This window comes from Phyllopteryx taeniolatus, chromosome 18, assembly GCF_024500385.1.
Source record: "Phyllopteryx taeniolatus isolate TA_2022b chromosome 18, UOR_Ptae_1.2, whole genome shotgun sequence".
NCBI lineage: Eukaryota > Metazoa > Chordata > Actinopteri > Syngnathiformes > Syngnathidae > Phyllopteryx > Phyllopteryx taeniolatus.
Genome location: NC_084519.1, coordinates 1286746 through 1311615, shown reverse-complemented (window position 1 = coordinate 1311615; position 24870 = coordinate 1286746). Strand labels below are relative to the sequence as shown.

The 24870-nt window shown below is 43.0% G+C and overlaps 2 protein-coding genes across 5 annotated transcripts; one reads left to right on the top strand and one right to left on the bottom strand.

Annotated features, from left to right (window-relative positions):
- On the bottom strand, positions 1-14898 carry ppil4 (peptidylprolyl isomerase (cyclophilin)-like 4). Its single transcript, XM_061755047.1, has 13 exons — positions 14714-14898; positions 14386-14453; positions 13119-13183; positions 12922-13039; positions 11829-11971; positions 11628-11724; positions 11186-11302; positions 10977-11101; positions 10830-10896; positions 8761-8872; positions 8586-8682; positions 8350-8488; positions 1-465 (listed from the first exon to the last, which is right to left on the bottom strand). Exons 1-13 carry the CDS (start codon positions 14781-14783, stop codon positions 271-273), a joined length of 1413 nt encoding a protein of 470 aa, XP_061611031.1. The 5' UTR covers positions 14784-14898; the 3' UTR covers positions 1-270.
- ginm1 (glycoprotein integral membrane 1) lies at positions 3014-24795 on the top strand. Of its 4 annotated transcripts, none has more exons than XM_061755048.1 (10): positions 3014-3264; positions 8436-8471; positions 13444-13571; positions 19377-19442; positions 19515-19614; positions 19694-19848; positions 20953-21112; positions 21181-21401; positions 22361-22524; positions 23081-24795. In XM_061755048.1, the coding sequence occupies exons 3-10, from the start codon at positions 13467-13469 to the stop codon at positions 23181-23183; spliced, it is 1074 nt and encodes a 357-aa protein (XP_061611032.1). In that variant the 5' UTR covers positions 3014-3264; positions 8436-8471; positions 13444-13466; the 3' UTR covers positions 23184-24795. The 4 variants fall into 4 exon arrangements, with proteins under 4 accessions (XP_061611032.1, XP_061611033.1, XP_061611034.1 ...); XM_061755049.1 differs by having other exon boundaries at positions 8436-8537; XM_061755050.1 differs by lacking the exons at positions 3014-3264; positions 8436-8471; positions 13444-13571 and adding an exon at positions 14819-14985.
- Positions 24796-24870: the final 75 nt, after the last annotated feature.

Sequence of the window (24870 nt, the reverse complement as noted above, 5' to 3'; positions counted from 1 at the left end):
GACAATTGCACGATCAGATTTTATATTTCAGTAGACTTTCATCACATGATGTAGCTATTACAGTTGAAATGGGCAAACACATTGTCCAAGTGTCCCACTACTTTTGTTCATATAGTGTACTGTAGCTTAAGGGACACACTACCTACTTGAAAGTAGTCTATGGAGAGGTCTCATGAAAAGTGTGTTCATTTTTTAAGACAATATGACATACAGAAGAGGCAGTAGAATAGTTTTCACTGCTCTATTATGAGGACAGATGAAACATGCTCTTCATCTGTATCTGCTTCTGTCTTTGTCCTTCGACTTCCTGGGCGAACGACTGCGACTCCTTTGACTCCTGACCTGGCCCTCTTTCCCATGTTTTTCCCGGGACTTGGCATGCTTGTGGTCCCTGTCTCTGGAGCGGGAACGTGAGTGGGAGCGCTGCCGGTCTGACTTCCTGTCCCGTCGGCTGACTTCGTCGTCCTGGACAGGTGAGAGAGGACAGAGAATGGACTAACACTTCATAATTCTAAGTGATACAATTCTGATGTTTTGCTCGTTTTGCTCTCAAGGGACAGTTGGGATATGTGTCATGGCAGGGGAAAGAGGGTGGGGGAGGACAGGGGTGGGGGGAGTGTGTATAATAGAATCTCTTGGAATCAGGCCTATTCCAAAAGTGGATGAAAATCCGATACGTATTTGATATCTGCCAATAAGAGTGCAGTGGAAAACGGATTGATCGGAAGCCTGAAGTCATCCATCCATCCATTTTCTGAGCCACTTCTCCTCAGTAGGGTCGCAGGCCTGAACTGGTTGCCAGCCAATCGCAGGGCACATACATACAAACAAACAACCATTCGCACTCACATTCACACCTACGGGCAATTTAGAGTCGTCAATTAATCTACCGTGCATGTTTTTGAGATGTGGGAGGAAACCGGAGTGCCCGGAGAAAACCCACGCAGGCAGGGGGAGAACATGCAAACTCCACACAGGTGGGGCCGGGGATTGAAACCCGGTCCTCAGAACTGTGAGGCAGACGCTCTAACCAGTCTCCACCGTGCCGCCTTACTTTAAGATCCAACAAATGTAAATATCAGACAAAGATAACCCAACTAAAATACATTTGAAAAATGGTGATTTTATTTATTAAGGGGAAGAAAAAAAACTTCAGCGCTACCTGGCCCTGTGTGAAAAAGCAATTGCCCCCCTAATTTAACAACACCTTGAGCAGCAACAACTGAAATCAAGGATTTTCTATGAGTCTTTCACATATGTATCTGTGGACCCACTCTTCCTTGCAGAATTGTTTTAATTAGAGCATGAACGGCCTTTTTAAGGTCATGCCATAGCATTTCAATCGGTTTCAAGTCCGGACTTTGACGAGGCCACCCCAAACTTTATTCTTTATTTATTTATTTTTAAAGCCATTCAGAAGCTGACTTGCTAGAGTGTTTTGGATCGTTGTCAATTTTCTGAAAGAGCAGAATTCATGGCTCCATCAATAACAGCAAGTCATCCAGGTCCTGAAGGAGCATAGCAGCCCAAGACCATCAGACTACCACCATGTTTCACTGTTGGTATAATGTTCTTCTTCTGAAATGCTGCATTGCATTTACGCCAGATGAGACATATGCAACGGCTGAAATAAGTATTTAACACGTCACCATTTTTCTCACTAAATATAATTCTAAAGGTGCTATTGACATGAAAATTAACATTTACTTTGGATATTGACTATTTTTGGTGTCGTCGGCAAATAATTTTAATCAAATTATCCGTGACTGTCACAACAGCAGCTGCTGGCGACCAGCGTGTCACTGAGTGGGATGGATCTTATCCGTCCAGTTTTATATTTAGTTTTGTATTTCACAGTTTTTATTTTTATTTATTTAATCATTTTTAACTCGGACCGAGGGCTGTGAAGCCATCCCCCCCCGTAGTATCACGTAGTATTAAAAGAAAGTACAAGGAAGTGTACACAAGATAATGTAGTGATACTAAACAAGACTAGCTATTGTGTTTGCATGGCTGGACAGGAGTCAGACTTCTGCTTACGGCTAAAATAAAGCCCATATAGTCATGAATACAGCATTGGTCTAAATCACAGGTGTCAAACTCGTGGCCCACCACATCATTTTATGTGGCTTGTGAAAGCGAATACAGGCAGTCCTCGATTTACGAACGAGTTCCGTTCCTACGCTGGCGACGTAACACGAATTTCCGCGTAAGTCGGATTTCACCTTTAAAGTCGAAATTTACGGCGAAATACTGCTGTTACGGTTATTGTCCCACGTGCTTGTGACAGCAAGCTCAGTGTGTGTGGGCGTGTGCGTCAATGTGTGAGTGAGACGGGACTGCGAATCGCTGGTGCGATTGTGTACAGTGGCAAGTGTAGTGACGGCGACCGGGGAAGAGTAGCGATTAGCAGAGGACCCAGAGGAGCTAATAAAGGCATTAAAGCAGCAAATCGGTGCTTCATGCCTTTATTGTTGCCGCCACCCAGCTCAGCTGTGCAACGAGAGAAGGGAGTTAACCCCTGCGTCACCCGACCACGGTCAGGTGACCGTAGCAGGAAAGGTTAACACTTCATATAAATAAACTAAAATACATTAAAATAAAAAAAATAAGATGCTGTACTTACTGCTGAGTGTGAAAAAAGGAGGGCGAAAAAGGCAACGAGACTCCCGGCGCACAAACACAGACAAGCACTATGCACTAGCTAAGCAGAAACACTATGGTGCTGGGACAAAATGGCGGACGAGGCATGGGCGTCGTAAAGTCCAATGCTACAGTGGAACCTCGATAAAACAGACCTCGATCTAACAGATATTGGATAAAACGGGCCGTCGGGACTGAACAATGTGTCCAAAAATAGTTTCCATTTGTCACTTAAACTGCAATTGACAAAGTCTGTTAGTTCCAGAATTGGCTATTGTTTACTGGCGTTGTGGTGCAATGCAAACAGAGAATGGGACTGATGTATTTCCGGGTCACAGACGGAGGGAGGGAGGGAGGAAGGGAGGGAGAGAGAGAAAGAGAGAGAGAGAGAGAGCGAGCAAGAGAGAGAGAGCGCTGCATGGCAGTGTATTAACTCAGGAAAACAAAAGTCTCTGGAGTCTGGAACACGCTTTTTTGCTACAGTAACATTTGTATATCAAGCCTTTGGCAACGGATTTGAAACTACACAGCACACTCATTCCTCGCGGCTCATGAAATCAAGTCGTCCATGATGAAATACTGTACGTCAACAATGCCACCATGACCAAGCACCACGGCGTGGTAAGTTTGGATAAAATGTTTTAGGTTATGAAAAAAACCTACCAAACAATTTTGTACTGTACAGTAATATGGGTGCATATGGCCTCAAAAAAAAGTTATTCAATGTAACTGACAATCGGCTATATCAGACGACCCCCTGCCCCTATTAGTCCGTTCTCTTACGGTTCCACTGTATGTACGTTCACTTCATGTCTCTTGCTAAAATACCAAAAGTACAGATTGTCTTTCTTACACACAATGATTCACCGATGTGTCAAACCGCCACAGTGTAGCACCAACTACTGGCGAGGTGGACTACCTCAATATCAGATTTTTTTTTGCATCAAGTATCAGCGGCTGGTATCGGCAGTCTTCACGAGTACCCAAAACCTTTAAATAAGGCTAGTATCGACTAGATAACTGGTATCGGTACTCATCCACCCCTAGTGCCCTCATAATGGCCCTCTGAGGGAAACCATAACTACGATGTGGCCCGTGACAAAAATGAGTTTTACATCCCTGGTCTAAATAATAGTTGTAACCATTAGGGTTGGGGTAAATTAAATACATAATAATAAAAAAAACATCGATATTGCAATGCATTTATTTTGCTCATGGTGAAGTATTGATACACCAGCATCAAATACTGACATTACTGCTGTCCACTCAAATGCCAACTTTTCAATGCACTGTTCGGCTATATAATCAATTAAACCGATTTATTGTTTCATGCTAGCTAGTCTTTCCACTGACCACCAAACGTCCGAACTTGTACTTCATAATGCACCGGACATAGTTTCTGTTTCATTTGAATTTTCATACCACTTTTTCTGTGCTGTTGACGATGGATGAGGTACACGATATTGCCAAAAGTATTAGCACACCCATCCAAATAATCAAAATCAGGTGTTCCAATCACTTCCATGGCCACAAGTGTGTAAAATCAAGCACCTATGCATTGTGAAATAATGTGTCGCTCTCAGCAGCTCAGTGAATTCCACTTTGGAACTGTTGATACAGTGGGTATGGAAAGTATTCAAGCCCCCTTCAATTTTTCACTCTGTTATATTGTAGCAATTTGCTAAAATCATTTCAGTTCATTTTTCTCCCTCATTAATGTACACACAGCACCCCATATTGACAGAAAAAACAGAATTGTTGAAATTTTTGCAGCTTTATTAAAAAAAGAAAAAGTGAAATCACAGAGCCATAAGTATTCAGACCCTCTGATGTGACACATTTACCACAGGTGCTGTCCATTTCTTGTGATCATTCTTGAGATGGTTCCATGCCTTCAATGGAGTCCAGCTGTGTTTGATTATACTGATTAGACTTGATAAGGAAAACCACACACCTGTCTATACAAGACCTTACAGCTCACAGTGCATGTCAGAGCAAATGAGAATCATGAAGTCAAAGGAACTGCCTGAAGAGGTCATACAGAATTGTGGCAAGGCACAGATCTGGCCAAGGTTACAAAAATAATTCTGCTGCACTTAAGGTTCGTAAGAACACAGTGGCCTCAATAATTCTTAAATGGAAGACGTTTGGGACGACCAGAACCCTTCCTATAGCTGGCCGTCCGGCCAAACTGAGCAATCGGGGTAGCACACCCTTGGTGAGAGAGGTAAAGAAGAACCCAAAGATCACTGTGGCTGAGTGGCCCGACAGAAGCCTCTCCTCAGTGCAAGACGCATGAAAACCCACATGGAGTTTCTAAAAAAAATAAATAAATAAAAATAAAAAATAAAACACCTGAAGGACTCCAAGATGGTGAGAAATAAGATTCTCTGGTCTGATGAGACCAAGATAGAACTTTTTGGCCTTAATTCTAAGCAGTATGTGTGGAGAAAACCAGGAACTGCTCAGCACCTGTCCAATACATTCCCAACAGTAAAGCATGCTGCGGGTGTGTTTTTCAGCTGGACGATTGGTTGCAATCGAAGGAAAGATGAATGTGGCCAAGTAGAGGGATATCCTGGATGAAAACCTTCTCCACAGTGCTCAGGACCTCAGACTGGGCCGAATGTTCACCTTCCAACAAGACAATGACCCTAAGCACACAGCTAAAATAACGAAGGAGTGGCTTCAGAACAACTCCATGACTGTTCTTGAATGGCCCAGCCAGAACCCTGATTTAAACCCAATTAAGCATCTCTGGAGAGACCTGAAAATGGTTGTCCAACCAATGTTCACCATCCAACCTGACAGAAGTGGAGCGGATTTGCAAGGAGGAATGGCAGAGAATCCCCAAATCCAGGTGTGAAAAACTTGTTGCATCATACCGAAAAGACTCATGGCTATATTAACTCAAAAGGGTGCTTCTACTAAATACAGAGCAAAGGGTCGGAATATTATGGCTGTGTGATATTTAAGTTTTTCTTTTTTAATAAAGCTGCAAAAAGTTGAACAATTCCCTTTTTTTCCTGTCAATATGGGGTGCTGTGTGTACATTAACGAGGGAAAAAATGAACTTAAATGATTTTAATAAATGGCTGCAAAATAAAAGTGAAAAATTGAAGGGGGTCTGTATACATTCCGTACCCACTGTAGGATGCCACCTGTCCAACAAGTCCAGTTGTGAAATTTCCCCACTACTAAATATTCCACAGTTGACTGTTCAGTTGTATTATAAGAACATGCAACCATTCGGGAACGACAGCCAACTCAGCTGTGAAATAGTAGGCCACGTAGACTGACGGAGCAGGGGTCAGCAGATGCTGAGGCGCATAATGCGAAAAGGTCAGCAGTGTCAATCGCTATAAACCTCCAAACTTCACGTGGCTTTCAGCTTGGCTCAAGAACAGTGCGCAGAGAGCTTCATGGAATGGTTTTCCATGGTCGAGCAGCTGCATCCAAGCCATATATTACCAAATGCAAAGCGTCGGATGGAGAGGTGTAAAGCACACCGCCGCTGGACTCTAAGAGCAGTGGAAACACGTTCTCTGGAGTGATGAATCACGCTTCTCCATCTGGCAATCTGATGGACGAGTCTGGGATTGGCAGTGGTCCGGAGAACGGCACTTTTCTGAATGCATTGTGCCAAGTGTAAAATTTGGTGGAGGAGGGATTATGGTGTGGGGTTGTTTTTCAGGAGCTGGGCTTGGCCCCTTAGTTCCGGTGAAAGGAACTCTGAATGTTTCAGCATACCAAGAGATTTTGGACAATTCCATCCTCCCAACTTTGTGGGAACAGTTTGGGGCTGGTTGCTTCCTCTTCCAACATGACTAGCTTGCGCAGAGTCCTGACCTCAACCTGATAGAACACCTTTGGGGTGAGTGGAGACGAGAGCCAGGCCCTCTCGTCCAACATCAGTGTGTAACCTCACAAATGTGCTTGTGGAAGAATGGTCAAAAATTCCCACAAACACAGTCCAAAACATTGTGGACATCCTTCCCAGAAGAGTTGAAGCTATTATAGCTGCAAAGGGTGGACCGATGTCCTATTGAACCCTATGGCTTAAAACTTTCCCAAACAAATATGAGCGTTCATCCAAAGAATTCCATACCGGATCGGGCGTGGACCGGGTTAACAATGTGCGCCACTGGCGCGTCAACCTGCAGGGCGGCAGTGGAAATTGAGCTACTGTGGGTCGAAAACAAAGGAGAGGTGGAAAGAGGGTTCTTAGGCAGAAAGAGAAGAGGAAATCACAGAGCCTAGAACTGAATGTGGGGACTTTGAATGTTGTGACTATGACAGGAAAATCTCTGGAGTTGGTTGACATGATGATTAGGAGAAAGGTTGATATATTGTGTGTCCAGGAGAGCAGGTGGAAAGGCAGTAAGGCTAGAAGTTTAGGGGCAGGGTTTAAATTATTTTACCATGGTGTAGATGGGAAGAGAAATGGAGTAGGGGTTAATTTAAAAGATGAGTTGGCTAAGAATGTGAAAAGAGTATCAGATCGAGTGATTAGGCTGAAACTTGTGTATGTATAATGTGATTCGTGGCTATGCCCCACAGGTAGGATGTGACCTAGGTGAAAGAGAAAATCTGGCAGGATCTAGATGAAGTAGTTCTGAGCACTGAGTTCTGACAGAGAGAGAGTCTTGATCGGTGGACAGGAGGAGCTTCCAGAAGACTAGACCACTACAGCCAAGGTGATCAGAGGCAGGCAGGAGAGTACTTGGTGTATCTTCTGGCAGGAAGGGGGAAAAGGTAACTTGGTGGTGGAACCTCAAAGTATAGGAAATCATACAAGGAAAGAGGTTAGCTAAGAAAAAGTGGGACACTGAAAGGAATACATTGAGATGTATTCCTTTCAGCATCTTCAAACAACAAAAGATTAACAAAGCGGCAGGCCCAGACCATGTGTCCCCATCCTGCGCCGACCAGCTCGTTCCAGTCTTCAAGAACCCAAAACCCACTGCCAACACAACAAAGGAGTTCATCAGGGGAAAAAAGTGGAAGGTCTTACACTGGCCAAGTAAATCACCGGCCTTAACTCAATAGAGCATTACCTCCTGAAGAGGAGACTGAAGGGAGAAACCTCCAGAAACAGACAAGAACTGAAAGAGGCTGCAGTAAAGGAAAAGCATTTCAAATGAACAATGCAAGTCTGGTGAAGACAGTGGGTCGTAGACTTGATGCAGTTATTGCATAAGAGTTATGCCACCAAATATTAAATGTTAATCACTAAGTTAATTTAATGTCTGTTTCAAAACTTTTGCTCATTTGAAAAGTGTGTGGCTTCAAACAAAAGGCACTCTAGCCTGAGTTGTTCAACACATCTAGATGTAAATACCATGAAATAAAAGCTGGAATTATTAACTTTTTTCTCATATTCATTTTTTGATCTGAAACCCAAATGTCTTTAGTATGCAACAAAAACAAAGGAATTGACCTTGCGGTTCCAATACTTTGGGAGGGGAATGCATATATGACATCATAATTGGTCAAAATTTAGAACAGCTCATCAAAAACAAATTTTGAAAAAGGCAGTTAACAAAAGAAAATTTAAATTTCACTCTTGATGGGTGGGGAGGCACTCCAGAGACTGAACTGTTTGTATACAAACTAATTCTTAAAATGTACATAATATCGTCACTTACAAACAATTTTGTTCACGTGTATGGACTCCTTTAAACTAGGTTTTGTTTTACACAGTACCTTGTGCTTTTTGGACTTCTTGCTTCCCTCTGCATCGGAATGATGATAATGTTGATGATGTCTCTTATCTTTGTGTTTTTTCTCAGAGTGATGTCGTCCCGGCACCTCCTCTTCCTCCAACAGTAGGTCATATCGGGAACTTTTGGAGGGGTTAAAGAAAGCTTAAAGATGCTAGGAGTACATCACAGGTACAAATTGGTTCTGACCAAAGGTCCCAGGTCAACATGTGAGGATACTCTTGTTTGGGCTTCACTTGATCTTTCAGAGTCAGTTTGGATCGCTTCTCCAAGTCGTTCTCATAAGCCTTAAAGTCTTCTTTGGTGTACTTTCCGCCTACAACACATCATGAGGAGAATAGTTACTTAGTACTAAATGTTTAAAATCATACAAGCCGCAGATGGCAGCGAGTACCTTTCCCTTTCCATTTGATCTTTGACACAGACTGGCTGAAGTCGACATGAATGCGTCGATCGTCTATTAGCACATTATCCATTTTGAAGTAGGCCTTTTCACAGTCTTCTTGCTATCAAGACAGAACGGGTACAACCAGGGGGTAAACAAATAAGAAAATGAAGAGGATACACAGGTATAACATAGCACAGTTTTTCCCTACATGTACAACTTGGAAGAGCCTGTCTGCACCTAATTCCATCCACCTCTGGCTCTAAAAGCTCCAACTACCGGAGACAAATTCCTTGTGTGTCCCAATATACAGTCCCTTACGTGCATTGCGTGAGGCAACAGGGGGATACAGCTCTGTATCCAGTCTTTTAGGATTACTGGGAATGTGAGTGCGAATGGTTGTTTGTTTATATGTGCTCTCCGATTGGCTGACGACCAGTTCAGAGTCTACCTCGCCTCTTGCCCAGAGTCAGCTGGGATAGGCTCCATGGAGCACACCCGCAATCCTAGTGAGGATATGTGGTACTGAAAATGGATGGATGGATGAATGGACTTTATCTTGTCAAATCAAACACTGTTGGGGAGGCGGGACCACAAAACATGTCACCGGTCAACACGACTGGATACAACCATTACCATTGCAACGATAACAATGGATCACACAATTGTATTGTGTAGGGGTAAAAAAGAACAAAAGGAGGAAAAGCGTGGTGTCGTCACCGATGCTCAGGAATGGGCTGTCCATTCAAGCAGCGCTAGGGGTATGTTCAGGTACTTGTAACACAATACGGCTAGCAAGCAGGCAACATAATATGTAACATAGCAAGCTAGTACTAGCACTAACGTTTGTACGTAAACATGCCAGCATTGTCCAATCATGCTCTAAAGCTTCGGTAAACATTGGTTTGTGTACGTGAATAAATGTTGACAATAGTAGGGGGGCGAAGTGCTGGCAACAATACGCAATCCTATTGGTCGACTTCAGGGTGCGCTGTCGGAGAGTTGTCGTTGATATATGTCACACTGCCGCCCGTTGATATGTCACGCCACCCCCCACCCCCCCAAAAAAAATTTCCAACATGTGAGACATTTTGGCCTCGTAGGGCTAATGTAAGGCCAAATTGGTTGTTGTGGACTTTGTCACATTACAAGAAGTTTTGTCGTTACAACAAAATACGCGGGGGCTGATCCAGGAAATCGGCCGCTATAGCTAATCGCGCCAATATCGGGGCTAAAATCCTGTAGTCTGGATCTAGGAATTACCGTGACACGCTGCCCCTCCACCAATGTTCTGAGAGGGCCAATTTCAAAATAAAAGCTTCATATATTACTACACTGGACATAAATGTCTGGACAAAAAAAACAACGGTAAGCAGTTTTGATTGCAGTTGGTGGACAAATTTCTTTCGTTCAGACATACTAATGCATGCTTTGTAATATTTGCAAGATTGCATTGCATTGCTATCCAAAAAGTCAGCAATTTAAAAAAAAAAATAAATAAATAAAAAAAAATATATATATATATAGGTAGCTAGCTCATAAAGATATTACACAAGTTACAAAAAAAACTACTATAATGATTGTTTTAAAGGTTGACCATTGCTTAATGTTTTTACTTTTTAGGGAAAACACCACTTAAAACTGTAGTTTATGATCAATCACTATCACTGTTCATGTTTGTATCTAAATCATAAAAATGTATTAATTCATTAATGGTTTGATATTTCTAAGGTGAAGCAGCAGGCTTAAAGCAAGGCACTTGGATATTTAAAGATGGTGCCATGAGAATGGCAGCAGGTTACAGCAACTATGTCCCATTTTCCTTATTCGAGTGTGTTTTACTACTGCCAGCACCAATGTGGTGCCCACAGGCACCAGGTCACCCCCATTGACCACAGAGGTAGCCCTCTGACCTGTTCTACGACAAATACTGTAACTAACCAGTGATGAGACATTGTAATTTCCAAGGAATGTTGTAGAATGTGAAAAATCTTGTTTTTCTTGATCGTAAAAGCAGACTCTTTGACAGCGTTGTTAAACTAATTGGATTGTGCCAGTGAGTATAGATAAGAGCTCACCTTCTCAAATTCAATGAAAGCATAACAGAGGGAATCTCCTGTCTTCCAGTCACGAATGATTTCACAGCTGAACAAAACAGAACCAAAGACAGCATATTAGAGCAGCATAGACACAGGACGTCCACAATAAAAGAAACTCCGTTTCACGTTTTAATGTGTCCAAAGCGAGAAAAGATGATTTCCAGATCCTCATCTGTGGTCACTGGGTTTAGTTTGCACACAAATAGCACATCCTCTGGAGGCTTTACATCTGCATCAGGGAGGTCGCCCACCTGGAGGAATGGAAAAGAGACACTTAACACAAGCATGAAGATGCATCTTGGGTAACTTCACTTGAGGGTTGAAGCTTTTCTTACCATTTCCAACAGGATGGCACGGGTTTTGGCTTCTTTCTCCTTAAGCCTCTCCTCCACTTCTTCAGCTGCTTTCCCATCTGCATTGTCTATGACTTCATCTGCTCCAATCCGGCCACTCTACACCCAGAGAAAATAACCCGTTGAGCATATTTAGTTGATCGTTAGGTGCATTTCTGCGATGTAGCGTTAAACAGAGGACTCAATATAGCAATTGAACCGTGGATTATCAAGCGTGTACCAAACTTGAGGGAATGCATCTCTGAGTTTGAATAAGTTTGACAGTGTTTACAGCGTGTGGGAGGGTTATTTCAAGGCTTAAACCGGTGGGTATGTAATGGAACTCTCGCAATGAACGTGGGAATCACTATAGTAGTATCTCCAATATGGATGTAAAACTTACAGGACATTAAGTAAAAATCTAGGCCAAAAACCCTGCACTCACATCTAGCTGCTCTTTGGTGGGATCAGGAGACTGATCAGGCACTGAGAGATCTGGAGGATCATCAAATGGGTCATCAAGGATCACAGTGTGGTTTATTCTAAAGTAACATGACATGAACAAAGCTTTGTCAGATATTATCAGAACAAATGCCCACCAGTACAACCTTAAGAAGACATTTATTTTAGTCACAACCCAACTCACCTGATGTCCTGAAATGGGACAAAGTCTGTGTCGACAAATGTCTCATTGATTTTAGCCACAACATCCAATCCCTCTGACACTTCCCCAAAAACAGTGTGCACACCATCAAGGTAATCCAGGTTTTCGCCAGTGGTAATAAGGAACTAGAAAAAAAAAAAAAAAACTTTGATCAGTGCTTTATAATACTGTAAACTAGTGCTTGGCGATATGTCAAAAATCTATCGCGATATAACTCAGGGCAACTTGTCTTCGGTTTGAGAAAAATTCTGAAAGTGAGACATCACACTGTCGTCTAAAAGATTATTTGCTCTGTTGGCCAATTTGCTGCACGTTTCTTTTGATCATTATCATTTATTGATTGCGTTGCTCACGCTGAGCCCATCTAATAAAGAGCTAAAAACAACAAATATACAGTCCCTTACGTGCATTGCGTGACGCGTCGAGAGCCAATGGTGGTTACACAATGCTAGTAGAAAAACAGCTCAGATCTTTCCACTCATCTATGACAAGTGCTACCTAACAATATTTTTAGCAGTTTCCCTTTTCTGAGGAGCCATTTTGACTCTTTCGCCCTTTTATAGCAAATGTTTCATGCGCCGAATTCATAAACAACGCGCCTGCTTGAATTTGTGATTGGCTGAATGTGCATAGGCGGAACTTCTGCGGCGGGGTTGCCCGCTTCAGCTTTCAAATCAGTTTGGGGGTCCTTGGTATGGAAATTGTTAAAGACCCCTGATATTAATATTGAAATAATATTGGTTATCAGTATTGGCTTGGAGAAGCAGCAAGTTAGGGGTTATTTGTATCAGTAGGAAAATCGTTATTGTGCATCCCGAATTGTATGATTTATAATTTCCTATAGTAAAGATAGATAGCATGCAGTTGCTCAGTTGTCGTTAATCAGATGGTTTGCTGCGAGTGGGACAAAGCTGGGGAGAGTAGTCACAGAAGGCAGAAAGGTAGAAATAACGGTAGAAACGACAGAAGAGAAACAGCACAATAGACATTTTTCTATTGTCCCCGTGATATATATCGCCATATCACCAAGCACTGATGATCACGCTGCAGAAGGTTTTGTAACACTTGTACTCACCTGTGAACCATGCTGGTCACTCCCATTGTTAACCATAGACACTGCCCCCTTTTTTCTGTGTTTAATACGTGGTGCTTTCTCTGAATCAAAAAACCGGGCCTGGTCCCCGTACAGTTTGCTCATGACACACAAAAGAGGACACAGCTTTCAATATGCTGCGTTGATGAAAGGTAGCAATAGAGATGAAGATGACTCACCAGTAGAGTGACTCTCCACCTCGACCCGTCCCAGTGGGGTCCCCAGTTTGGATGATGAAATCTCTCTGTAAAAATAAATGAATAAATAAATAAATAAAAAGGGGGGAACAAATACATAGATTAGTAGTTATATACATTCAGTTGTGCTATTGTTGTAGTTAAGTTTTAATTAAAACACACAAAGCTTAACAAATACACCACCGTCCAACGTAAGGTGTATCCCACAGCTGCCCTCAAATTTGGATGTAACAAGGTGAATGCAGTTTAACATTCCTCATTTCTGTTCAAAATGGTAAAACCCATTTTCTTTGTGTTTTGATAAAAGGAAAAAAAACTCAAACTGTGGAGATGTGTTTTTCAATGGACGGCTACAATATGACAAGTGGATCTCTCAGTGGCTTGCTTGCTTCTTTTCTCAGTGAGGTACACTCTGTTCTTGTCAGTGAACACCAGGTAAATCTTTTTTTTCCTATCAATCACCGACTGTTTTCAGGTCAAAGTGGAAAGTTTGGTCATCTTTTCTCCATAAAGCTGCGCACTGCATATAGGCGCAATTATTTTACGCCACTGTAAGCTTTACCCATGCCGTGTCTGCACTGCAGGCAATGTGGTAAAGTGGTACATGTTTCTTGAGAGAAAACATTTATTTTGCACTTTATTAAACTGACAAAACTGAGAAAGCGCTCTCTGGTGATAGTGTGAGGGAGGAAATTAAAAAAAAAAAAAAAAAAAAAAAAAAAAAAAAAGATTACAAGAAATGTGTAGCAAATTGGCCACCAGTGCAATTCATCTTTTAAATGACAATGTGACATCCCACTTTCTGATTTGTTTTCTGAACAGAATAAGAAAAGTTCCATTTGATCTGCTTGTTGTGCCAAAATCAACCATTGAATTAGAAAACAAACCTGACTCAGAATTCCCCCGTGCTATTATGGAAGAAGGCTTTTCCTCAATGAGGAGTTGTATTGCTCCTCCCCTTTCCCCTTCTTCGTTTAAGTTAATGAGCAATAAACATGATATTTATTTCGTGTTTTATTTATTCAAGATAGTGCGTTTTCACTTATTTCTATATTGCACTATATTTATCTTTAACCACACACTGATAACAAAAAAAGGTAAGTATAATAAAATTTTAGTATATATATAGCTATATATATATATATATATATATATATAGCTATATATATATATATAATTTTTTTAAAAATATATATATATATTACAATAAGTTTCTGCAAGAGGATTTAGATAAGAGATCGTACGTTACCTGTACATTGTGGATAAGGCAGTAGTTGTAGTATTTAATCTTGCATAATTTCAGAAAGTTGAGGCAAGCTGTAAAGGAAAAAAACTATGTGGTTAACGTTGTTCGTCACATTTGTAAAACCTTTTCGCGTTCCACTTTCTTTTTAGCCTGAGGGACCCAAGGCAAGTCTACAACGGCGTGTTGCTTTCATAGCTGAGTAACTTAGCTAGCTAACGCTACAGCTCGCAGATGCTACAGCTTGAATCCATTAAACCTTCCCGGTAGCTTTATTGAACGATAATTAACATATGACAATCGTTGTATTTAAAGACTGAAAGGAGTTTCTTACCTTTCGGCCTTTCTTCTGTGAATAAATCAATCACAACATCGCCGAGCGTCGTTTCAAGGAGGACCGCCATGTCAACTTGTGTGATCTCGCGAGAAGAAAATGAGTTGCCAGTTTCACACGCATGCGCAGTTTCTACTTCCTTGTAAAAGATTTGCGAACCATTGCGGCTCACCAGAATTAAAATGGCAGGGCGAACTGTTTCTGTTATATTTCTTTTTTTTGTCAGTATAAAGCGTGCCGAGTCATCGCCGAATACGGTAGGAACTACACTGGTAAACACGTTTTTAATGCTATTATATTAATGACACATGTTACAGCCAGTAGTAAACCTCCGGATATTTCTATTTTTGTTGTTTTCACGTGTTACTGTTGATGTTCGCTTATTCCTTCTTTCGAACTGTGGTGAATTGTGTGAATGGGCGTTTATTAGACATGTGTGACAATTGGACAGTCTGCGAACCAACAATGTGAAACAACAAAAGAAAGACTCAAGCCTTGGTTGAGTACTGTATGCTAATTTAGGACTACTGTTTTGGCACTACTCCTGCTCACACACACACACACTCACAAAAACAAACAAAAAAACTTAGAATTGCACAAAAATGAAGTCATAATATTACGAGAGAGAAAAAAAAAACATATTTGATGACAATGTTACATAGTATACATTATATTGTTCCATCCATCCATCCATTCTCTACCGCTTACCGGGGGGATCCCGAGGCGTTCCCAGGCCAGCCGAAGGATGTAGTCTCTCCAGGGTGTCCTGGGTCGTCCCCGGGGTCTCCTCCTGGTGGGACATGCCCGGAACACCTCACCAGGGAGGCGTCCGGGAGGCATCCGAATCAGATGCCCCAGCCACCTCATCTGGCTCCTCTCAATGCGGAGGAGCAGCGGCTCTACTCTGAGATCCTCCCGGATGACTGAGCTTCTCACCCTATCTCTAAGGGAGAGCCCGGACACCCTGCGGAGGAAACTAATTTCAGCCGCTTGTATCCGGGATCTTGTTCTTTCGGTCACGACCCACAGCTCATGACCATAGGTGAGGGTAGGAACGAAGATCGACCGGTAAATTGAGAGCTTCGCCTTTCGGCTTAGCTCTTTCTTTACCACAACGGACCGATACAAAGTCCACATCACTGCAGACGCTGCACCGATCTGCCTGTCGTTCTCCCGTTCCATTCTTCCCTCACTCGTGAACAAGACCCCAAGATACTTGAATTCCTCCACTTGGGGCAGGATCTCATCCCCGACCTGGAGATGGCATGCCACCCTTTTCCGACTGAGGACCATGGTCTCAGATTTGGAGGTGCTGATTCTCATCCCAGCCGCTTTAAACTCGGCTGCGAACTGCTCCAATGAAGAGTTGGAGGTCACGGCTTGATGAAGCCAACAGAACCACATCATCTGCAAAAAGCAGAGATGCAATACTGAGGCCACCAAACCGGACCCCCTCTACGCCTCAGCTGCGCCTAGAAATTCTGTCCATAAAAGTTATGAACAGAATCGGTGACAAAGGGCAGGCTTGGCGGAGTCCAACCCTCACCGGGAACGAGTCCGACTTACTGCCGGATATGCGGACCAAACTCTGACTCCGGTCGTACAGGGACCGAACAGCCCGTATCAGGGGGTTCGGTACCCCATACTCCCGAAGCACTCTCCACAGGACTCCCCGAGGGACACGGTCGAACGCCTTCTCGAAGTCCACAAAACACATGTAGACTGGTTGGGCGAACTCCCATGCACCCTCGAGGACCCTGCCGAGGGTGTAGAGCTGGTCCACTGTTCCACGGCCAGGACGAAAACCACACTGCTCCTCCTGAATCTGAGATTCGACTTCCCGACGGACCCTCCTCTCCAGCACCCCTGAATAGACCTTACCAGGGAGGCTGAGCAGTGTGATCCCCCTGTAGTTGGAACACACCCTCCGGTCCCCCTTCTTAAAAAGGGGGACCACCACCCCAGTCTGCCAATCCAGAGGCACTGTCCCCGATGTCCACGCGATGTTGCAGAGGCGTGTCAACCAGGACACCCCCACAACATCCAGAGCCTGTAGGAACTCCGGGCGAATCTCATCCACCCCCGGGGCCCTGCCACCGAGGAGCTTTTTAACTACCTCGGTGACCTCAAACCCAGAGATAGGAGAGCCCGCCTCAGAGAACCCACACTCTGCTTCCCCATGGGAAGGCGTGTCAGTGGAATTGAGGAGGTCTTCGAAGTATTCTCCCCACCGACTCACAACGTCCCGAGTCGAGGTCCGCAGCGCCCCATCCCCACTATACACAGTGTTGGTGGTGCACTGCTTTCCTCTCCTGAGACGTCGGATGGTGGATCAGAATTTCCTCGAAGCCGTCCGGAGGTCTTTCTCCATGGCCTCACCGAACTCCTCCCATGCCCGGGTTTTTGCTTCAGCGACCACCAGAGCTGCATTCAGCTTGGCCAGCCGGTACCCATCAGCTGCCTCAGGAGTCCCACAGGCCAAAAAGGCCCGATAGGACTCCTTCTTCAGCTTGACGGCATCCCTCATTGCTGCCACGACAGGCACCGACCACCTTACGGCCACAGCTCCGGTCGGCCGCCTCAGCAATGGAGGCGCGGAACATGGTCCACTCGGACTCGATGTCCCCCGCCTCCCCCGGAACATGAGCAAAGTTCTGTCGGAGGTGGGAGTTGAAACTCCTTCTGACAGGGGATTCTGCCAGACGTTCCCAGCAGACCCTCAGAATACGTTTGGGCCTGCCACGTCGGACCGGCATCTTCCACCACCATCGGAGCCAACTCACCACCAGGTGGTGATCAGTTGACAGCTCCGCCCCTCTCTTCACCCGAGTGTCCAAGACATGCGGCCGCAAGTCCGATGACACGACCACAAAGTCGATCATCGAACTGCGACCTAGGGTGTCCTGGTGCCAAGTGCACGTGTGGACACCCTTATGCTTGAACATGGTGTTCGTTATGGACAATCCGTGACGAGCACAGAAGTCCAATAACAGAACACCGCTCGGGTTCTGATCGAGGGGGGCCGTTCCTCCCAATCGCGCCCTTCCTGGTCTCACTGTCATTGCCCACGTGAGCATTGAAGTCCCCCAACAGAACAATGGAGTCCCCAGCGGGAGCGCTCTCCAGCACCCCCTCCAAGGACTCCAAAAAGGGTGGGTACTCTGAACTGCTGTTTGGTGCATAGGCACAAACAACAGTCAGGACCCGTCCCCCCACCCGAAGGCGGAAGGAGGCTACCCTCTCGTCCACCGGGGTGAACCCCAACGTACAGGCGCCGAGCCGGGGGGCAATAAGTATACCCACACCTGCTCGGCGCCTCTCACCATGGGCAACTCCAGAGTGGAAGAGAGTCCAACCCCTCTCGAGAGGACTGGTACCAGAGCCCAAGGTGTGTGTGGAGGCGAGTCCGACTATATCGAGTCGGAACTTATCGACCTCACACACCAGCTCGGGCTCCTTCCCTGCCAGAGAGGTGACATTCCACGTCCCTAGAGCCAGCTTCTGTAGCCGGGGATCGGATCGCCAAGGTCCCCGCCTTCGGCCACCGCCCAGCTCACACTGCACCTGACCCCTATGGCCCCTCCCACAGGTGGTGAGCCCATGGGAAGGGGGACCCACGTTACCCTTTCGGGCTGTGCCCGGCCGGGCCCCATGGGTGCAGGCGCTCCCCTTCGAGCCCCACCACCAGGCCTGGCTCCAGTGGGGGGCCCCGGTGGCCCGCGTCCGGGCAAGGGAAAACGAAGTCCATTGTTTGTCGTCATCATTAGGGGTCTTTGAGCCGTGCTTTGTCTGGTCCCTCACCTAGGACCTGTTTGTCATGGGTGACCCTGCCAGGGGCATAAAGCCCCAGACAACTTAGCTCCTAGGATCACTGGGACACACAAAGCCCTCCACCACGACAAGGTGACGGCTCAAGGAGGGGCATTATATTGTTATATATTATATTATGGGGAAAACAACACCCCAAGGTTTACAGGAATATAACCGAAATATTATGAGTAAAAAATATCCGAGACTAAAGACGGTATATAACAAGAAATAACAAAAACATTTGTACAAGAGAAAAACAAAGTCCAAATTATAGGTATGTTACTCAAAATATTAAACCATCTGTATTTCAATATAGAGGCTTCATCACGTCCATATACAGTAGTTTAAAATCGTGTCCAAATCCTATGAACGTGTGATTTTGGACGCCGAAGAACATTTTCATCTTTGTCAGAATCACAGAAAATCTCAGCTGAATTGAACATTTCAAAAAGGAGGCGGTGGAGGGATTTCCTGTAACGTCATCGGAAAAGAACAAGGAATACCCTGCGCGAAACAACAAAATAAAATAGATTTGTAATTTTTGAGAATAAAGTCAAAACATGACAAAAAATGTTTTCCATTTTACAGAAATAAAGTCAAAATGTTAAAAGCAAAAACATTACACTTTCAAAAAAAACCTTTTCCGAATTAATGATTGAATAAAAATTCTACCTAAATAAAGATTTAACAATTCTTAATGCAAATGTGTAGAACCAAAATGTTAAGTACAACTGAAGTGTACTTGAGCAGTCAATCATTCATGTACCATTAGTGGGATCCCGCCAGCCACTAGTGATACCTATGCCAAACTTTGAGAATCACTAAGAGATTAATATTGTATTAATTATGATAGGAAAATATCCTGATCAACGTGACAGCGGGGGCGTTGGCAGATAGACAAGAGTCTAACAACTTGCAGGTACAATCCATGCAGTTTTTTGTTTTCCTAACATACAGCATGACAAATCTGACAAAACTGTTGTCGTTTCAGCTTAATTTAGACATATCGGTGGGCAAGGAGGAGGTATTGGTAAACGATGTTCCTGTTCAGTTGTCCGGGGTGACCAGATTCAACTGTCCAGCGCTTCTCTGTGAGCCAAAATGATGTTCTTTTTAGGTTCTTTCACCACTGTTAACACTAATGCCTGTTACCTGTTTGTTTTTTGTCAGTGGATAGCACGAATGCAAGCAGTGAGTATGAAGGTGGGGACTTGGTATCTACTGTCACCCGGGTTATGGTGACACAGAACCGACTGTATAGTGACTTGGAAGAGGTGGTGGCTCTGCAGGTGTTTAGTGAAGTCATTGAGTTGGAGGGCAAACAGGTACACGTCATCTAACGTGGTGATTACTTTTTGCTTTGTTTACTTTTTGATCTCATGCTAACAGTCAATGGAAAACTCGGTTGACGGGCTAGCTAACATTAGCATTAGATCACAGGACGGATTTACCTTCAAATAACGAATGTTCACACAGATATGCCGGAGTAACACATACAGACAGACAGACAATATAACAATACACATAGGCATTTATTCTTTCTAATCCTTGAAAAACAAGTTTAGTAAGGTTTTATTGTGACTTACTTATGTTTTTTTTTTTTCCCCCGCTTACTCTAAATATGCAGCTCCATGGATGCATCGCACCACACTGCCCATAACAGGCCAGGACACACACAGCAGGAACAGCAGATACAGTCATGGCTTTGTAGAAAAAGACAAACAAATCAGGCTAAAAATGTTCCTGGTTTAGGTCAATTAGGATTACCATCATTTCTATTTCCTAAATGCCAGAATATTGAGAGGATGTTATTTTTTTTTTTTGGAACAAATATATATTAGGGATGTCTCGAATGCATTTTTAAATACACGCACACACACATATAATCATTTAAATTCATTTTCCCCCTCATTAATGTACACACAGCACCCCATATTGACAGAAAAAAAGGGAATTGTTGAAATGTTTGCAGATTTGTTAAAAAAGAAAAACTGAAATATCACACAGTTATAAATATTTAGAGCCTTTGGTCAGTATTTAGTAGAAGCACCCTTTTTGATCAAGTGATCCGATCAGGACATCCCTAATATATACAATAGACAATACAGTTACCCCAGGCATGCCAATGGTTTTAGCCATGACTGTTTTTTGTTTTTATTTATATTTTTTAAGATATTATTTTACTTAGTACAAAGTTATTTTCCGGTTCTTTTAAATTATATTTAAAGTTGAGTTTTGGTACTCACATAATCAAGTTTTGAAATCGATGAATAATTGTGTTAATTAATCGTGATTATTATTATTTTTTCCATAATCCTCTTTTGGACAAACGGTTGTAATTAATCATGATTACGATGAAAACCCAAAATGTTAGCAAAAGGCTTATAAAGGAATGTTTTAACATTTAAATTTGTATTTGTGTTTTGTAGGTTCAACAGCCTGATATGTGCGAGGTGAAAATACTGATGAGCCCTGATTTCCAGAAGGTGGCTCAGATGACCAACATTTACCCCATCGAACTCAGTGAGATCTTCAGGGTATCCAGAGACAACGATGTGGTCGTCACAGATCCAACCAACCGTAGAAAAGGTATGGCGAACACGTTGTCTTTGTAACATGCAGTCCACCTAAATCTTTCTCCCTTTTTTAATCATCAGAGGAGCAAATGTTGCTACAGACGACAAGTCAGTACCCACTTAAACACTCAGAGACGACACAAGAAGAGATCGCAGCTCCTGGCAAACTCCCAGAGACTCCACTTCGCATGGACCCCGATCTCATGAAGGATCTCAAATATCAAGAAGCTGAAGATCGAGACCTGGGCCAACAAGACCAGATTCCAATTGAGAGTTCACCAAAAGAATTCCTCTCATACTCGGTGCGAAAATACCTTTTAATAAACAGTCCTATGTATTTGGGAGGGTGTAAATTACAGTAATACCTTGCTATCTCGCAGTTCACTGATTGTGGATTCAGTGTGTCGCGGACTCATATTTGTTAACTACGCAAATTGATTGAGGATACAAAGAACATGAACAGGAAAGCCACTGTTTAAAACACAAACCACAGTCAAGAGTTTTAGGCAATTAACAAATACCAATATTGGCCTGACGACGAGCTAATGCACACGCCCATAACAATATCCACAGGAACAAATGCCAGTCAGGAGCCACGTTAAGCTTGATTTTCTACAGCAAAATATCAATGCAACGAATTCCGGGTTCACATGCTTTTCGCTGACTGCATTGCCAGTATCGTCAGTGTGAGGAATGGTGATAAGGCTTAAAGCAGGAAATCGCCTGTTCACGCCATTTATTGCGGGTTTTTTGTGGAACGGAACCACCGGGATAAGCGAGGTCTTTCCTGAAATTCAATGACACCTGTCACTCTGCCTTTTAAAATACATTTGTGTCTCCAAGTTTTAGTTGTGAATGATGGGAATTACAATTTCAAGTAATGTAAAGATTGTCAAAGAAAACTAAATATTGTAATTAATTTCCAGGTGTGTCATCCATTTATTACTAAATGGGGCATCTCAAATAAACGAATGTCATTAGTTGTGGGGGGGAAAAAAACAAACATGAAAAATTGTGATGCTCGGTGCTGTAAAACGCTCACGCGTTTACGATATTTATAAATTCAACCCATCGATCCATTTTCTTGTCCGCTTATGCTCACTCGGGTCGCGGGCGAGCTGGAGCCTATCTTCGGGCGAGAGGCGGGGTACACCCTGAACCGGTCGCCAGCCAATCGCAGGGCACATAGAAATCTTGTGATTAAATGCGTCTATTCGTAGCGCGTAGAATGAAATCTCTGTTTTGCTGTGTTTCTTGTCAGGCCGTGTGTCGCTGGGTGGAAGATTTCAGGGAGCGTTTGAGGCACTTCTGCGCCGAGTCACTGCCCCTCTTCTTCTTGGTTATGTGGGTGGTTGTCATTGGCGTCGTTGGATCAGCGGTCATTGTCAAGATATTGGACTTATTCTTCCCAACTTGTGAACACAAGTGAGTTTGATTTAAGCTCTAATTTATCTTATTATGAATTGGTAGGTAATACGCGACGAACATCTAGAATACATTTTAATTTGTTGTGATAATTACACTGTGTTACAAATAAAAAAATAAATGTTGTCTGTTTTTTTCCACTGATGTAGGACAATTTTGCATTGCTGAATCCAAAAATGACATCTGTTTCTCTTGTTCAGATCAGGTTCTTATACCGAGTTGTTAACAGTTTATTCATCAAATGTTACAAACTTTGCTTACTGTAAATTGAATAGTGGACATTGATAAAAGTATCTGGAAATTGAATGTTATGCCATCATTGTTAATAATTCAGGGCATGAACCTCCGTTTATTTGAACCTCTAAAGCAAAAATACCTGTACATGTAAACAAAAGCATTTGGTAGTTAAAAACATTGACCTGATTGAGTCAAACCAATGTAATGTTTCGATTCAGCACATTCAAATTGTCCTAAATCAGCAAAAAAAAATGTAGACAATACATTTGTTGTTGACCAGTGTTATCAACTAAAGTCAACTTTTTGGGGGTTCCAACAGGCGTATTTGTCATCTAAACTCAGTCACTCTGTTGCCGGACGATGAGAAGCACACGCTCCTGGAGAATACAGAATTAGAAGAGGAGGATGAGATGAAGCCTTAAATGAAGACTAAAATGGCTGGCTACCTTAGTGTCAGTTGTTTTTTTTCTTCTCTTTTGCATCTTGTGGTATTATGAGAAGTCATGGCCTGGTCCTGTTTGCTGTAAATTAAAAGGGTTTGTCTTGATGGCATTTAACACAGATGCAGTCTGTATCCATCAAATTGTCTCCAGGCCAATTGGTTGGGTTATTTCAGACATTTATCCATGGGAAAGCAATGTAAAGCAAGTACGTTTTTTGAGGATCTTTTTTGCTGTCTGCATATTGTCTCCAAACACGAACCACTCGAGAAGCGCTAAGACGATGTGAAGAAAGGTGGCATCAAGAAACTGTCACGCACACACTGGCCATATCATTAGGTACATTTTGATTCATCTTATTTAGATGTGTGGCAAAATATTAGAACACACTGCAAACAACCACCACAACAGATTGTAAATACAAGACAGGTATTAATTTGACAGTCATTTATCCATTGCACATTTTAGTTAAGATGTCAAAAATGGACAAAAAGTCCTATTTCAATTTGGTCAAATTTAAGATTTTCTGAGTTAAGACTTATTTACCAACTTCCAATGATGAGCATGTACACTCATTATACAATACTATGCCTTCACATTATTGCGTATTGGAGTGGGTGGGAAAATCCTAAAGATTTCTGGTGAAATGCACTGTGGTGTTCACAATTTGTAGTTATATTTGAAAAGGCATAATTCATGTGCTGGATTAGATTTCATCCTGGTATGCAGGTGTACCTAATTGTATGGCCGGGAAGTGGATATATTTAAAATATTGTTGCATTTATTGTATTTTTAAAAAAAAAAATCTAAATTGACACATTTATATACATAACCATGTCAAATCTGTCTCATGCACTTAAAGTAGAATTGTTCTTTTCTTACCCCTAACACGTGAATGACACCTTCCAGATACACTCAGTTTTGTGATGTTATTTGATGTCCTTTTCACAATCCCACACTTGCGATTTAGTGTTGGATGAGTCGGGGCAGTTGAATGTGTGTTTCTTGAACTATTAGTACAAAAGCATGTACACGATACAAACACGACTTTTTTTCCCCCCCAACTTGTCTTTTTCAATCATCCTGGACTCAAATCAATATGAATGCTTCAGTTAAGAGTCAAGGAGGCGGTGAAGGCAGACAAGGGAAATTTAAGAAGCCTTTATCCCTTGTCATGCTTTCTTAAAAGAAACACACTAATTTGGCGCATGGACCCGTGTGCATCTGAGGGCGGCTCCGTAGCGTCATAGTGGTCCATTTTAGCGGCACAATGCATGATGTACTGCATTACTGAGATGCATGTGTAATCAATCCAGTGAATACATTTTGCTGTTCTATCTACAGCATGGGAATTCAATGGTAATAGGTTAATTGGAACACATTTTTTTACAGTTTGCTCCTGGTGGTAAGATACTGTATAGGCATGCACGGACGGATTAAAATGTCCTTTGAATCGTATTCGACCCATGCAGTATTGTTAGGCCACGTTTGTTAGCATACATTTCATCAATTACTACTGGACTGCGTATGTGTGCGCGCGTGTGTGTGTGTGTGTATATATATATAACCCTGTGAATTAAAGGCTTTATCGCCATCTTTATGTTTTGTCTGTCTTTTGTTGCCCAATACAGGCAAGCGGAACACACTGAACACGTTGGAGTGAGTAGGG